This window comes from Mesoplodon bidens (genome assembly GCF_964165515.1).
Source record: "Mesoplodon bidens genome assembly, chromosome: 1".
In the NCBI taxonomy this organism is placed as follows: Eukaryota; Metazoa; Chordata; class Mammalia; order Artiodactyla; family Ziphiidae; genus Mesoplodon; species Mesoplodon bidens.
The window spans coordinates 9826731-9844425 of record NC_138176.1 but is presented as its reverse complement, the minus strand read 5'-3'; the positions used below and the strand labels follow the sequence as shown (position 1 = coordinate 9844425).

The window sequence follows — 17695 nt, the reverse complement described above, 5'->3', positions numbered from 1 at the left end:
TTTTCTTAAATTTACCAAGGCTTGATTTGTGACCCAAGATATGATCTATCCTGGAGAATGTTCCATGAGCACTTGAGAAGAAAGTGTGTTCTGTTGTTTTTGGATGGAATGTCCTGTAAATATCAATTAAGTCCATCTTGTCTAATAATGTCATTTAAAGCTTGTGTTTCCTTATTTATTTTCATTTTGGATGATCTGTCCATTGGTGAAAGTGCGGTATTAAAGTCCCCTACTCTTGTGTTACTGTCGATATCCCCTTTTATGGCTGTTAGCATTTGCCTTATGTATGGAGGTGCTCCTATGTTGGGTGCATAAATATTTACAGTTGTTTTATCTTCTTCTTGGATTGATCCCTTGATCATTATGTAGTGGCCTTCTTTGTCTCTTGTAACAGTCTTTATTTTAAAGTCTATTTTGTCTGATATGAGAATTGCTACTCCAGCTTTCTTTTGATTTCCATTTGCATGGAATACCTTTTTCCATCCCTTCACTTTGTCTGTATGTGTCCCTAGGTCTGAAGTGGGTTTCTTGTAGACAGCATATATACAGGTCTTGTTTTTGTATCCATTCAGCCAGTCTCTGTGTTTTGGTTGGAGCATTTAATCCATTTACATTTAAGGTAATTATCGATATGTATGTTCCTATTACCATTTTCTCAATTGTTTTGGGTTTGTTTTTGTAGGTGTTTCCCTTCTCTTGTGTTTCCTGCCTAGAGAAGTTCCTTTAGCATTTGTTGTAAAGCTGGTTTGGTGGTGCTGAATTCTCTTAACTTTTGCTTGTCTGTAAACGTTTTAATTTCTCCATCGAATCCGAATGAGGTCCTTGCTGGGTAGAGTAATCTTGGTTGTAGGTTTTTCGCTTTCATCACTTTAAATATGTCCTGCCACTCCCTTCTGGCTTGGAGAGTTTCTGCTGAAAGATCAGCTGTTAACCTTATGGGGATTCCCTTGTATGTTATTTGTTGCTTTTCCCTTGCTGCTTTTAATATTTTTTCTTTGTATTTAATTTTTGATGGTTTGATTAATATGTGTCTTGGTGTGTTTCTCCTTGGATTTATCCTGTATGGGACTCTCTGTGCTTCCTGGACTTGATTGACTGTTTCCTTTCCAATGTTAAGGAAGTTTTCAACTATAATGTCTTCAGATATTTTCTCAGACCTTTTCTTTTTCTCTTCTTCTTCTGGGACCCCTATAATTCAAATGTTGGTGTGTTTAGTGTTGTCCCAGAGGTCTCTGAGACTGTCCCCAATTCTTTTCATTCTTTTTTCTTTATTCTGCTCTGTGGTAGTTATTTCCACTATTTTATCTTCCAGGTCACTTATCTGTTCTTCTGCCTCAGTTATTCTGCTATTGATTCCTTCTAGAGAATTTTTAATTTCATTTATTGTGTCATTCATCATTGTTTGTTTGCTCTTTAGTTCTTCTATGTCCTTGTTTAACGTTTCTTGTATTTTCCATGTTCTATTTCCAAGATTTTGGATCATCTTTACTATCATTACTCTGAATTCTTTTTCAGGTAGACTGCCTATTTCCTCTCCATTTGTTTGGTCTGGTGGGTTTTTACCTTGCTCCTTCATCTGCTGTGTGTTTTTCTGTCTTCTCATTTTGCTTAACTTGCTGTGTTTGGGGTCTCCTTTTCGCAGGTTGCAGGTTCATAGTTCCTGTTGTTTTTAGTGTCTGCCCCCAGTGGGTAAGGTTGGTTTAGGGTTGTGTAGGCTTCCTGGTGGAGGAGACTGGTGCCTATGTTCTGGTGGGTGGGGCTGGATCTTGACTTTCTGGTGGGCAGGACTGTGTCCAGTGGTGTGTTTTGGGGTGTCTGTGAACTTAGTATGATTTTAGGCAGCCTTTCTGCTAATAGGTGGGGTTGTGTTCCTGTCTTGCTGGTTGTTTGGCATAGGGTGTCCAGCACTGGAGCTTGCTGTCCGTTGGGTGGAGCTGGGTCTTAGCGTTGAGACGGAGATCTCTGGGAGAGCTCTCGCTGATTGATATTACATGGGGCCAGGAGGTCTCTGGTGGTCCAGTGTCCTGAACTTGGCTCTCCCGCCTCAGAGGCTCAGGCCTGATACCAGGCCGGAGCACCAAGACTCTGTCAGCCACACGGCTCAGAAGAAAAGGGAGAAAAAAAAAGTAAGTAAATAAATGAATAAAATAATTAAAATTTTAAAAAATTATTAAAATAAAAAAGTAATAAAAAAAGAGAACAAGCACCAATAAACAAATCCACCAATGATAACAAGCACTAAAAACTATACTAAGATAAATGTAAAAATCAGAAACAAGTTAGTCATAGACAGCAAACCCCAAGTCTACAGTTGCTTCCAAAGTCCACCGCCTCAATTTTGGCTTGATTTGTTGTCTATTCAGGTATTCCACAGATGCAGGGTACCTCAGGTTGATTGTGGGGATTTAATCTGCTGCTCCTGAGGCTGCTGGGAGAGATTTCCCTTTCTCTTCGTCGTTCGCACAGCTCCTGGGGTTCAGCTTTGGTTTTGTCCCCACCTCTGCGTGTAGGTTGCCCTCAGCCTTCTGTTCCTACCCAGACAGGACGGGGTTAAAGCAGCAGCTGATTAGGGGGCTCTGGCTCATTCAAGCCAGGGGGTGGTAGGGGTACAGTAGTTAGAGTTGGAACGTGGGGTGAACCTGCGGCGGCAGAGGCTGGCGTGACATTGCAACAGCCTGAGGCGCGCTGTGTGTTCTCCCAGGGAAGTTGTCCCTGGATCGTGGGACCCTGGCAGTGGCGGGCTGCAAAGGCTCCTGAGCGTGGGTGTGGTTAGTGACCTGTGCTTGCACACAGGGTTCCTGGGGCTGCAGCAGCAGCATTAGCGTTTCACGCCCATCTCTGGGATTTGAGCTGATAGCCGTGGCTCGCGCCCGTCTCTGGAGCTCATTAAGGCGGCGCTCTGCCTTCTGTGGGCAGACAGGGAAGGATTCCCCTCTCCTCACACACCCTGAAACAATGGTCTCTTGCCTCTTAGGCAGGTCCAGACTTTTTCCCGGACTCCCTCCCGGCTAGCCATGGCACACTAGCCCCCTTCGGGCTGTGTTCACGCAGCCAGCCCCAGTCCTGTCCCTGGGATCTGACCTCCGAAGCCCGAGCCTCAGCTCCCAGCCCCCGCCCGCCCGCCCCGGCGGGTGAGCAGACAAGCCTCTCCGGCTGGTGAGTGCTGGTCGGCACCGATCCTCTGTGCGGGAATCTCTCTGCTTTGCGCTCCGCACCCCTGTGGCTGTGGTCTCCTCTGCGGCTCCAAAGCTTCCCCGCTCCGCCACCCGCAGTCTCCGCCCACGAAGGGGCTTCTAGTGTGTGGAAACCTTTCCTCCTTCACGGCTCCCTCCCACTGGTGCAGGTCCTGTCCCTATCCTTTTGTCTCTGTTTATTCTTTTTTCTTTTACCCTACCCAGGTATGTGGGGAGTTTCTTGCCTTTTGGGAAGTCTGAGGTCTTCTGCCAGCGCTCAGTGGGTGTTCTGTAGGAGTTGTTCCACGTGTAGATGAATTTCTGATGTATTTGTGGGGAGGAAGGTGATCTTCATGTCTTACTCCTCTGCCATCTTGAAGGTCCCAAAAGGTTGATTCTTAATCTACAGTGGAGGAAACATTCAAAATCAAGATTGTTTTACTTTTACTTTTGAAATCTGTCAGTCTTTACGTTTATATTTATTACTTTTTTCTAGATTCTTTTATCTGATTTTCCCACCTCCATCTTCCCCCTTTATATAATCCATCCAGTTTGTTATAAGATATATTAATTAAAACACAGTTTGATTACAGAACTGCTCACAAAGCCTTCTTTAATGTTTTCAAATTCTTAACAGTATAAATTCCTTGCTAGTTTGTTTCTTATTTAAGTCCTCTATAATTAGGTTCTTAGTTCAAGTTCCTAAACTGCTGTTTCCTTCTTCAGCCCTATATGACTCTATATTATGGCCCAACACAGCCCTTTTCCCATTTCAGTAGAGAGCTTCTGGGCATCCTCATCTGCTTGCTGTAGCTCATCTGTTTTCTCTGCCTGGAATATTCTCTCTCCTGCTTTTTGTGTTTCAGAATTTTTCTTTAATAAAGTCCAGCTTAAAAGCCTTTCATTCTTTCACAGAGTCTTTCCTGATAGCTTCAGCATGAAATGATTCTCCTTCTTCTTAATTTTACCCTTAGCTCTTTTAAGACACAAACTACATCTTAAACTTGTTAAGGGAAGAATAAAAATATTTTTTTATGAAAGTGCCAATATATACATTCCTTGAATATGGTTTTAAAAGTATCAGTAATTTTTTTGGAAAAATGGTATAAAGGTAGATAAGTTATGGTGTAATAAATACTAATATAATTTAAATGAGGGAAAATTTTTCAAAAGATATATTTGATTTAAAAATTTTAATAAAAGTAGCATGTATACTCTTTTGAAATTTCTTACATTTGTGTTTGTTTTATGTCTAAATATTTTTCCCCATTGCTTTCTGGAACAAAATCTGATCTTGTTTATGAAAAAGAAAAGTTTAGATACAGTGCTAACAAAATAGCCTTTTAGTTACAAAATGCGTTGTGGTGGAACAGACTAGAGTTCAGTTTTGTTACCCATGTTGTCCACTTGATTTCAGACTTAGTAAATACTTGAACTGAAAAGTTAATTTGTAAAGTGTGACATTTAAAAAAATCTGATTCCTTAACCGTTTTTAGTGTGTGTAGAACATTTTATATGAAATAAATTTGTGATGTTGGATAATAATTATTTATTGATAATCTGTTTATAGAACCTGCCTTCTGGATCATCACGTGTTGGAGCCATTAAACTTACCTACATTTCAAAGGTAGTCTCTCTGTATTGTCTTACATTCATGCATGAATTAAAATCCCTTAGAATGAGAGTGTGAATAAAAGGAGCCATCTCCTCTCTTTGTCATTAAAGATGATGTTCTGGTTCATATTACATTGAAAACAGTACCTGATTACTATGTTTAGGAAGTTCTTTGATAAAATTAGGAAGAATATGGAGTTAAATTACAGGATGTGGCAAATTGAAAAGTTAACATTAACTTTTATGATCAGGTATATGAACGTCAGAAGGGGAGATTCATCTGTTAACAATTAGGTTCTGTCTTTGGGAAACCTGGAGAAGATTTTTCTAAGTCTGTATTTATTTATTTAAACTGTAATTTTTAATCTCATTACCTTTGTTTGTTCCTTTATGTTTTACTTTGAGGAAAATATGAACCATCTTCATGATAAAAGATGGGTTTTTTCCCCTCATTTGACTTTGTCTCTACTAACTTGTTTTCTTGTTTGTTGATTTTTCTAGAATTTTTGCAATACTGTTTCTCTTTTCAGAAATTTAGATTTGGTATTAGGTAGTTTTTTCCCTCTTATAGTCTTTTCTTAGTGTTTTGGGAACTGAGATAGATGCTGAGGAACTAGTTTTGTTTTACACAAAGTAATAAGCTTGATGATGACTTAAGATGAGATATGAGAAGTAGCAACTCAATATGATTAATATGCATATACATACTATTATGCATACACTGAGATTTGTTAGCAAAGTTCAACAGAAGAACAATTTACAAGTGTGCCTCTATTTAAAAGAGATTTTGATAAATAAAAAGCTATATTATCAGCATCATAATAGAGCTATTCATTCTCATTGACCAAAAAAATTACATATTTAAAGGGAACCATTTTACGTTAAAGCCATATTATGTAAATTTGCAAAAGACAAATATTGTTGAAGTATATCTCAAGTGTTCCTGTAAATTTAAGACATTTAGTAGTACTTCAGGGTATCTTACAGCTTAAATTCTATAGAGACTATCATTAGGAAGCAAGTGTAGAATTCCATTGTAGAATAAATTGTAGATAATTCCGGCCCCCACCTCCCCCTTTACTTGATTGCCTACAGTAAAGGTATACTACAATGTAAATATGCTGCCAGACACCTTTGACTCTTAATGAAGTGATGTGGAAAGGCCTGTTTTATTGGAATAGGCAGTTGAGGTAGAAATTGCCCATGTGCCTGTATCTTTTCAATCGCTTGTCGCCTGGTCTTTTTAAAAATTAAGGTATTAACTCAGCAAAGCAGGCAGACTGACTGGCCAGCTGCATTCCTCTCCTCCATTGCTTCCTTTTTAAAATATAACCTTCCCTGTGTAGTTCTGTTAGGTTTCATCTCTGTCCCACAGCTTACTGAAGTTTGAATTGTACAGCTTGTACTCTACTTTAGACATGCCACTTTTTCCCCAGAATTTATTCCTGGAACAAATTTCATTGTGACTCAGTGCTCAGTTTGTAGTTGAGATCAGTCAGGAACCCCAGGCTTAGAATTCCTTCTGAAGGTGCAGAACAGATGCTACAGTTGTAAGTTCTAACACTGGGCAACAGCATGGCAACAATCATGAATGGGCTTCCATGTGAGCTACTTTATTTAAAGGGCTAGCAGCAACCAGGTGCAACTAGTTGCTTCACCTTCTAAACGGAACCATGTGCTGCTTTTAGTAAAGGGGGGCCCCATTATCCTAGGGTATTTTAATGTACAAGTGGGAATCCAGTGCCATTTTGATTTCCTCATTGCAGGTTAATGCCTTCTGGATTCTTGGACTTTATTAAATATACAATCTCCCCCTTACCCACCACCATTTCCTCATGCAGTTCACAGCTAATTTAGAAATATGCAATTTGGGAAGAATTCATAGTTTCTGTGGAGTATTCATTGAGGGTATTTTGAAAATTACATTAAACCAAAAATCTGTGTATGTGTGACATAAAACTTAATGGTTCATTTTCAATTTCATTGCACTCCCTTTGAAGAAAAAACAATTTTGTTCAAAGAGAGCATGGAAGTATCATTTGTTTTAAACACCTTAAAGTTGGGACCCATATTCTAAGTTTAATTAACAATTCTTTTTCAGTTGCCTTAAAGTTTAATTTTAGATCTGTGTGCTAAATGTGTATGATTACTGGGGAATCATACATGTGGAATTCACATAGTGTTTAAGGTTGTTTATAGTAGCACATGAAGAAGTGAGTGATTCATCTCTCTTTCTTGTTAGGTTAGCGATGCAACTAAGCTAAGGCCAAAGGCTGAGTTCTGTTTTGGTGAGTAGCCGTATTTTATACGTTAGTTATTTTAAGTTAGACTAATATAATTTCATCATATTGTAAGAAAAAACAGTCACAGAAAACCACACAACACAATCCTATAGGGTAATGAATTATTCTAAGGCAAATTCCCTTGAAACTATCATCTGGTGAAGAAATAAAACTGCTCCCCAACCCCTGAAGCCTCTTTCCTGTGTCCCATCCCAGTCACAGCCTCCTCCCACTCAGCCCATGTGTAATCATTATCTAGACATTTATAGTGATCACGTCCAGCAAGATTAATTTTAAACGCTCTACCCGATATTATTTGATATTCAATACTTAAATAATAGAAAGGATTTAGTTTGCAGCTTATGGGTAATGAGAAGTTTACAGTTTTGGAGCAGGGGTAGTTGAGGGTATTTGATGAGGTGCTCAGTGAACATTTAATGAATGTCTGGTATATGCACTGTGCTTGCCATGGGGCTATGAGAGTAATAAGAAGCAATTGCTGCCCTTAAGAATCTCACAGGCTGGCTGTCTCACAGACAGATACAGTACCAGGGAGTTATCATTGCATTTATCACAGGCGGTAGATAAAGCGATGTACAGTCTATTCAAGGAAGAGCTTCAGATCCTTTTTGGGGATCTTGGGAGTGAAGGGAGCCACACTGGATGAGACTAACCTGATCATCCTTTCTCACTGGGGAGAAAAGATGGGAGGACCACTGGACAGAGGCATGCAGGGGAGAAGAACAAGGTGTGTGCAGAGAACTAAACACTCAGTAAAGCTGGAGAGAATGGTGAGAGACTGAAAAGTAAAAAGAGAGGAGTCAGGGTGTAATGTGTTGACAAGCGATTTTTTTTGTTTGTTTTATTTTCTGGAAAACGAGAGAGGAGAAATTAGCATCTAGAAAGTAGATATAAGGTGAAGGAACTTTTTTTTTTGTATGGATAGGAGAGCTTGATGCAAGTACATTAGTTAAGTGGCTTTTGAACTGCTGTTCCTAACATAGAGCCTGAATTAGGGGGAAAGAGGAGGGATGAAGAACACCAAAAGGAAAAGCACAAGGACTCGGTGACTGGATATGTGGGAGTTGAAGGGAAGAGAGGTGTCCAGTAGGTTTGCTTCAAGGAAAGAAATGAGGGATCCAGGAGAGCAGATTAGATAGGGTGAAATGTTCGGTAAGGAGTTTGAATGGTGGGGAAACGTCCAAATGGAAATATTCTGGTGACAGTAATTGAGGACTGGATGGAGCTTGAAGATCAAGAATGGAAAACTTTAGAATCTGTTAAAATAGTGGATGTACTTGAAGCTGGGAGGATCGATATGCTGTTAGAGAGTATGTTAGTGGACATCAGTGATGAAACGGATGAAAATTAGGAGTTTCCAGCTGACATCAATAGGGACTATCTTACATTAAAGTAAAAAAGATACTTCTTGGGGTAGAATTGATGTTAAATTTCTTTGTTTTCTTTTGCTTGAAAAGAGCAGGTTTCTTCTGTAGGCAGTATGTTAGGGATAGCATCTGATGGCAATCATATATATCCAGTAAGAAGATGTGATATGAGCCAGATGTAGTATAGCTGTTCAGAGAATCCTCTATAATGCTTTTATTGCCACTGAGAAACTAATAAAAAGTCATTTATTTATTACAAATTTATAATTTTTGGTTGCTAAATAGGAAAATGCCTCAGAACCTTGTTGAATGGAAGGCTACTGGGGACAAGTCAAGTGAGAGAGAACTCTATATTTTAGAGTGTATCATGTGCATACTCTTGACAGGTCTTTAATCTAAAATCTCAAGCATACAGTTTGAAGGGCTAGCAATATACAGTAAAAGATTTGCTATTCAGTTATTGGGGTATTTAGAATGAGTGATTTTAGTTGAAATCAGAGATTAACAGTTATATATTGGTCTGCCAACAGTTTATTGGTCCTTTACTGTTAGAGGGAGAAAAGATTCATAAAATGTTTGTCTTCAGAGAGAGGCACTGGCTTCTAAAGTGGAACTACAGCTTCCATTCAAAATGGCAACATAAAGACTTTCCTTCCCTGTTTCCTCTCACATTGCCCGCAAACAGTGAGAACAAGAAACATCCAAACCATCTTTGCGGAAACTAGCAGATTTCTGTAATCCACAGTGTATAAAGATGGAAAGTGGATGGAGGAAGAATAAATGACTTGACAGAGAAGAGGCCAGTGGAAGGTAGCTATTTCCATGTGCTGCCCCCACGCCAGCTCTGGATAGACTAGGTGTTGGCTCTGGTCTGGGGAGGCAACAGGGAGGAGGGACCCAACACAGGGACTTTGTTTGAATGTCTACGTAGAAACAACCTCTAGTCCCTACCTCCATCTGGCTCTGGCAGGCAGCCACCCTTCCCCCATCCCAGCAAGGAATGGCATGTGTAGTATCTCCAGAAATAGAATCGATGAGGCTGTGTGCGTGGGGACAGTAGTCTCAGAGAAGGGGGGGGATGAGGCATGAAACAGAAAATGGGAGGATTAAATGAAAAAGTCTGCACACTGAATGCAACTCTTTCCCGTGTCCAGGCCCAGAGCACCAGGCAGCCAGGTGGAGGTGGGGCAAGAATCTGAACACCCCAGAGAAGAGAGCCATAGGTACTGACAGCTGGGCGTTTCTACCAGAGGAGCTTGCTGTACAGCAAAGCCCACCAGTCAGAAACCCTACATATATTCAAGAGAGCTTCCAGTCTGTTTCTTGTTACCTTGTTTTTAAATATGGTACCAAAATACAATCCTGGTCTTGGCCAGTCCAGGATTGCATGACATTTGAGAAGAAAGAACTGTCACATAGGAAAAAGAACATGAGACAATGCAAAACTCCGAAGAAGTCAAAGAAAGCTAAAAATAAAACAAAGATAGATAGTAGGAGAGAAATAAGAAAATTAAATTAGAGTTTCCGTTAAGAAAGCCAACATCTGACTAATAGAGAAGGAAAGAATAGAGAAAGAGTAGAGACAGAGAAAACGGGAGAAAATTGGCAAAGAAATATAATGAAATGTCTCATAACTGTTTGATCCATAACCATATTTGAACCGTAACCAGTTGATCCTAGGTTGTGAAATGATTTTTGTTTGGAGTCAAGTTAATGTTTATGCTTCAGGTTTTATCCATTTGGTACATTCACTTTGATGGTAAAGACTTGAAATGAAGTAAGGGAGTACTTAAGTGAAAAGATAGTAAGCACACAAGCCTCTGCTATGCATTCATTACACACAATGAAACCCTTGCTTTAAAAGCATGGAAACTTACAGGTTTCATACAGTTTATTATTATTATTATTATTATTAAAAGTTTTTTCCTTCCTTTCCCTGTCCACTGTTCCCCCAGCATTGCTAATATCAGTTTTTAGTAATTTGCTTTACATTTTCCACAATACTTCTTTACTTGGAAACCTCCAAATGATGATGATGGTGATGATGATGATGATGAAGGTGATGAAGATGGTGAACAAGAATATCTGTTCTATCCCAGGCACTGTGCTAGTTTCTTTACACAGATCACCTCCACCCCCCAAGGCAGGGATGGGTGGCATTCCACTTCATAGATGAGGAAAACAAGAGTCAAAGATTAAATACATTTTACAAGATGGTATTGCTAGTAAGTGCATGAGCTAGTCAGGTCTGCCAACTCCAGGCTCTGATTTTCCCCCTATCGTATCGCTGTGCCTCTTCCTGCCATGAAATAATGCTTAAAGCACATGATTTTTTATTCAGACTGCAAAGTGTGCTGAGAGTCTTTTTAGAGGTGTATTTGCCTCTCTGCTTTCCCTTCAAAGAGATCCTTATATAAATGTTATTTATTCAAAAATATGTGTATTAAGCACTTTATAGCAGGTGTAGTGTATTACCAAGAGCTTAGATTTTTAAACTCTTGAGATGTTCTAGGTAGCTGCCCAAAACAACATTGAGGGGGGAAATAGCTGTTATGAGGAGAGCTCAGCTTTAGCCTGAGCTGGAAAAAGATTATGAAAGGATGCTTTACTGATTGTTAGAAATTAAAAACAGAAGCTATATATTGACATATATAATAGCCTAGTGAGTTACTAATTTATCTTAATTTATATTTATGGCATTTATAATTTCTCCAATCTCTAGTAAGGTATAAAAGAACAGATTTATAGTGTGTTGAATTTCTTTAGGTCCAATCTAATTGTTTTATAGCACTTCACAAGATAAGACTCTCATATCAATACAAGGAAGCTCTTGTTTAGTGTCTTGGTCTCAGTCTCAATTTCATAATCTTATGTATTTGAGAAATAAGCTTTTTTCCCTTGAGGGTTTTCATTACCCCCTTCCCTTAGTCATGTTCAACTGAGTGTTAGTATACCATTTAAAATTTTGATGGAGACTTTTGGAAGTTATTTGTATATTTACAAGAAAAAATTGCAGCATTGTAGCTATTCAGATGCCTTAGCTCCTAGAATAATGTTTGTTTTTAAAAATAAATTGTGTGATGTGTGATTAATAAGCTTTAATTTGAACATTGACTAGTAGTTTGTCAACAACTATGTGCAGGTGTGCTTTGCTTTATAAAAGTCGGTAGTCACTAAAGGGGTATATGTAAATTAAATTGCATAAAAAGTTCCAAATGTATTAAGATTATAAACATAAAGAAAATGCATAAGTGCTGGAAAAATAAAGCTGTTTATTTTTATAATCTTGAGTTGGAGAGACTTTCTTAATATGACGTGAAAGCTAGAATCATTAAAGGAAAAGGAGAAGAAGAAGATTGATAGACTGGTTCTAAATGATCAGAGATACCATGAACTAAGTGAAAAGACAAATGATAGACTGGGAAAAGTACTTGAGATAAAACAGAAAGGATTAATACAGAAGTTCTTATAAATCAGTAAAAAATAAATCAACAACTCGGGAGAAATATGGGTAGAGAAAATAAACAGCTCACAAAACAGATGCAGGTGGCCAATAAACATATGAAACTAATTTGTCTCAATAATCAAAGAAATTCATATTTAAACAAGGTATAATTTTTCACCAGTTAGGTTGACAGAGAGTCAGGAAAACACACCACACTTGGCATTTCAAACCCAGGGCATTTGTTACAGGGAATTGGATAACCAGATGTTGAAAGGCTGAAGGAGCACAAAGGGAATGCTGAAGTAACCCACCGATTAGAACCTGCATGAAGCAGCTACCATCCGCAGGGCTGGAGAGAGGAAAGGGAAGAGATGGTCTTACCAGAACCTAGGACTTTCTGAGGGGACTGCAGGGCTGATGGAGGGAGGGAGCAGCAGAGCCTGGAGCAGTGGCTGCTGTGTGTTGGCTGCTGCTGGAGGGAGACCAGCAAGAGCAGGACTCTGCATGGGAGTCCCCTCCGCCACCTCCCTTCCACCTTCCAGGCTCCCGCCAGGAGCTCCCGTCAGCAGAACGTGGCCCGTGCTGGCAAGGAAGTCTGGGAAATAATGTCACAGAGCCTTGGGGCTGAAAACAAGAGGTACTGGTGAGGACTATTAGACAAGATAGGCCTTTGGATACACTATTGGTAGGAATGTAAATGGATTCAGCCTTTGGAGGAGACAATTTACTAATATCTATAAAAATGTTAAATGTGAATTTTCTTTGACCCAATAAGCCTATGTTAAGAAATTTATCCTATGCTAATGCTATCCCAAGTGTGGAGAAGTATATGTATATGTTTCATTGGGATATTTTATATAGTTCCAAAAATCAGAAATAACCTAAATGTCCATCGATAGAGGATTGACTAAATAAATTGTGGTATTTTTACATTTACTGAAAAACGTGGCCATGAAAAATGAGAGTTTTACCTATGTTATTGAGTGATAAAAGCAGTATCATATATGGTCTAACATTTTGTCAAATTCGAGAGAGTCACAATACTGAAGCTTGCAAGGTTTTTCAGCTGCTGCAGACGTAAATTTAGAGGTAACAGGTGCAAAATTTCATGTGTTGTAGTTTGTTTTGTCTCTCAACAGTTATGAATGCAGGGATGAGGAAATATTTCCTACAAGCCAATGATCAGCAGGACCTAGTAGAATGGGTAAATGTGTTGAACAAAGCTATAAAAATTACAGTAAGTATTTGTACTTTTTGTGTGAAAAAATTTTAATGTGTGGATGTGATCTTTACAGTTTGTAAAGATACCTACTGAGTGTCTTCAGCTTACCAACAGTTTGTCCCAGAGTTACTCAAAGTTTGTTTAAAAGACAGGTTATAATGTGAGTGAATTTTCTTGTACATGGTAACTATTGGCCCTTAAAATCAGCCCATAGATGCCTTTTTAACCCATTGTGTACCTAATAAGGGTCTATATTACGGTAGATTTAAAAAAATTATTTATGATACTTTTATTATTTTTTTTTTAACTTTTTAAAAAAATTTATTTTTGTCTGCGTCGGGTCTTAGTTGCAGCATGCCAGATCTTCGTTTAGGCATGCGGGATCTTTCCTTGCAGCGCACGGGCTTCTCTCCAGTTGTGGCGTGAGGGTTTTTTCTCTCTAGTTGTGGCGTGAGGGTTCCAGAGCACGTGGGCTCTGTAGTTTGCGGCATGCAGGCTCTCTGGTTGAGGCGTGCAAGTTCAGTAGTTGTGGCGCTTGGACTTAGTTAACCCGTGTCACGTAGGACCTTGGTTCCCTGACCAGGGATTGAACCTGTGTCCCCTGCATTGGAAGGCAGATTCTTTACCACTGGACCACCAGGGGAGTCCCTTACTGTAGATTTTAACCACTGTTTACAGTAGTGTTTCTAGGGAAAAATGCATGTAGAGTTTTACCTTGAGGATATGTTTTTGCCCCCAGGGAAGTTTAAGAGACTTCCTGCCACCTACCCAGGGAATAGGAGTGGCATTCCGTCTCTCCTCTAAGCCGTGACTGGGACTGGCGTTAGGTAGGTGGGAGTTGAAGATAGGAGCGGGACAAGGCAGCCAAAGGGCTCAGAAATGACATATGGGGATAGGGGCTGATCTGAAGAGCTGTGGCAACCAGAGGGTCCTGCCTGCGTGGTCCTTGAGGGCTTTGTCTCAGGCATCGCTTTTTTCCCTCCAGTTCCCGGGCACTTTCCTCCTGTGCTGTGGCTTCCTGCTTCCAACCTGGGCTTCTCTTCTTGGTTTTCTGATGAAATCAATATGTTTTGATTATTTATAGTGTGCCGGGCCTTGCACTGAAGGTTCTACATAAAGTATCTGGAAAAGTGAGACTTAGAAGGATTGAATAACTTTTATGGGTTCAGTGGCTGGTCAGTTGTGGAGCCATGAGCCACCCCATCTGCTTGACTCTGGAACCTAACCCTGAAGTGCAGCACCTCACTGCTGCCTGAAAAAAAGAGCCTCCTTCCTTACTCTTTGACCCTAAAGCAGAAAACAAACTTCGGGGAGAGTTGACTGCTGCTGCTGAGCAAGTAGGCAGGAGCTGTTCCCTGATGAAGCCTCGCCTTCCCTTTCTCCTCTTTACACACTAGTGGAGAAAACACACTCAGCAGGCCCTCATGGGAAGTGTGGGCGAGGAGGTCCTGTGTGAGATTTGTGTAAATTGAAGTGTATTTTTACTCAGATGGGGTTATTTACTGACCCTAAACGACTTACTCTTTAAAAACATGTGCCCTGACAGCATATGTTCGTTTCCATTTAAATAAGTGATTCCGTATTTATATCACAACACAATAAAGAGTTAATATAATTAAAGCTGTTCTCAGAGTTAAGTCGATTTTTTATCTTGCACCAGAACAGCTTGCTACCACATGACAGAAAACAGCCACGCACTGCATCTGATCTGTACGTGGAGCAGCAGTTACTTTAGGTTTGTGCAGTTTCAGGCAAGCAATTTTTTAAACTGATTCAGAAGTACATTTTCTTAAAACTGATTGTTTTTGACTCTTAATAAATAAATATTCCCTATTTGGAAAATTTCTTTAGAATGACACTATGTAGTAACTTTACTGAATTAATCTATGTTTTTACATTTGCAATGATAAGCAGCACTGGTTTCTTAGAGCTTTAAGAGAAAAAGTAGTGAATGGTCTCAGGCTTTTTACCATTTGGGAGATTCTTGAATTGCTATATCTAATTTATTAATGGTATGAAACCGTCTTATACAAGTGACACTTTAAGCTTATTCAAGAATGCAAGAGAAACTGATTAGGAATTGGGTAATGTTTCAAAGTATGTGGGCTTTTAAATAGCTTTTGTGGTCTTGCAGCTGTTACATGTTGAAATTTCTATCATTTTTAAGATAAATCTGTTGATGTTTGTGTTTTTATAATTCACATTTAGAAAATATAAATTTAAGGTATAGAAATTCGTAGCCAGTCAACAAAGTGATTATAACTATATTAAAGGGAGTATAGAACTGTTAGCACTTACTAAAGATCAGGTTACTATAGATACACATCAACTCATAGAACAGCAATGAAAGCATTCCCCGTGCTGTAATAAGATACAGTTTTAACTTTATTCTTTAAAAAATCTTGCCAGTTTTAATGGCATTTTCCACATTTCAGTGCAGAATCTTTAATTTGTCATACGTTACTATGGAAATTGCTGGTGATTTACATGTAGATTTCTTTGAATATTTCAAGTTTACATTTTAAGATATGTGCAGTTTACCTTTCTATGGAGTCACTCCAAATGACATTTTGGTGAACCTATGTAATTTAGTAATCTGCTGAGTACAATGTAATATATAAACTTAAAAGTCTTGGAAATCCAAAATTAGATTTTGGAGGTATGTGGTTTCAGAATAGAGGTGATTAGAGGGCAGTGGGTAAGGGAATGGTGATTATTTATCTACTTACTAATTATAGTACCTTGCCGTCTTAATGGACCATCATCCAACACCATAGTTTATGGCTTTCCTTACTTTCGTGAAGTCTTTTGAGTGTGTGTTGGTGGCTACCATTAAAAAATATTCCCCCTATTTAAAAAAAAGAGAGAAAGAGCAACAGTAGAGGACCCAACCCTGAAGGAAGTATTGATGACTAGAGTTTGGAAAATCAAATCTTTTTTTTTTTTTTAAGAAATTTATTTATTTTATTTATTTATTTTTGGCTGTGTTGGGTCTTTGTTGCTGCGCGCGGGCTTTCTCTAATTGTGGCAAGTGGGGGCTACTCTTCGTTGCGGTGTGCAGGCTCCTCATTGCGGTGGCTTCTCTTGTTGCAGAGCACGGGCTCTAGGCACGCAGGCTTCAGTAGTTGTGGCTCGCGGGCTCAGTAGTTGTAGCTCATGGCTCTAGAGCGCAGGCTCAGTATCTGGGGCACACGGGCTTAATTGCTCCGGGGCACGTGGGATCTTCCTGGACCAGGGCTCGAACCCGTAACCCCTGCATTGGCAGGTGGATTCTTAACCACTGCACCACCAGGGAAGCCCTCAATATTAGATTTTAATCTAAAAATTAATGTTTTAAAATTATGGCCAAAATTCTACACTTTTTTTTTTTTAATTGACAACTGGGAGTAGACAGAATAAGCTGAATACAGGACTTTAGTCCTAACAGAAGTATGTGCCCCAAAGTATAAGGCCTTATACTTGTGGTTTTCAGCCTGCAGGTCGTGGGTAGAGCCCTCAGAAAGATCCTAACACCCAAGAGTTTGGTCTTGAATGTTTTAGGTTTCAGTCTTTAAGCCCTGCCATTATTCTCCATTTTGTTCATCTGTTCTCTAGTCATCTTTACCTTTTCTTTTTCTACTATTAGAATTTCCTACTGTTAGGATCATGTGCAAATGCTCGCCAAAAATACATTCAAATCTCTCACAAAACAACAGTCAGAACAATAAAGGATAGGGAAGCAAGGGAGAGGGAAAAAAGACAATAGTCAATGAAACCAAGCATGTTCAATCTCTTTGACATTTGCCATCTGTCTAGGGAGGTCACTTTTCTGATTCTCATTAAACAGTTGCCTGACTGGCTTTTTTGGTCCTGAAAATATGTTTATTTTAATGACTGTATTGAGACTATTCATTCAGAATTTTTAAGGGAGCTACTATATTCGTGGGTATTTTGCTTATATTTTTCTTGTTCTTAGGGAATAAAATGTTTACAATTTAGATACTTTTTATTATAAAATGCAATTCTAAGTTAATTGTTGAACTGTAACATTGGAATTACGCTATACTTAGCGTTTTATTTTATTATAAGGACAAATGAGAAGCAGTAGGTTTAACAGCATAGGCAAGGATTTTTAATATACTGTCATTTCTAGAAGAAAAATGGAAAAACCAATGTAAATTTTAGTATATTTTTAGGGTGATATTAAAGGTATTTTTTGGGATATTCTCATGTATGATTAAATCCTCAACTTCCTGAGAGGGAATAGCCACTTTTATATGGGTCACCTTTTAACAGCACATTTCAGCTAATACATAAGTTGAATAGATAATTCTGTCTCTGGTTTCAGATTCTTTTAATGCTATTTTCTGTTCTTAAGGATAACTTGGCCACATTGTCAAGATAATTGAAATACATGATGCTGTTCATTAGAAAACACTGGGATTTCCTTAGCAAATTGTTTCTGGGTGCAGTGAACTTTATAGCCCTTTCATTCTTAAGTATTTTTGCAAATCTCGTCAAGTAAAATTCTGTCCATTATCATATTGCCTTTAAAAAGCACTCCAAAATGTGCAACCTCTTAGAAAAAAATT

At 38.9% G+C, this 17695-nt stretch overlaps 1 protein-coding gene across 3 annotated transcripts in view; it reads left to right on the top strand.

Moving 5' to 3' along the window:
- Positions 1-17695, top strand: part of PLEKHA1 (pleckstrin homology domain containing A1) — a 60006-nt gene that overhangs the window by 22110 nt on the left and 20201 nt on the right. For all 3 annotated transcript variants that reach the window (XM_081247294.1, XM_081247293.1, XM_081247295.1), the window contains exons 3-5: positions 4744-4800; positions 7030-7075; positions 13042-13139. In XM_081247294.1, coding sequence (XP_081103420.1) covers positions 4744-4800; positions 7030-7075; positions 13042-13139 — 201 coding nt within the window. The remainder of the gene's footprint in view (positions 1-4743; positions 4801-7029; positions 7076-13041; positions 13140-17695) is intronic.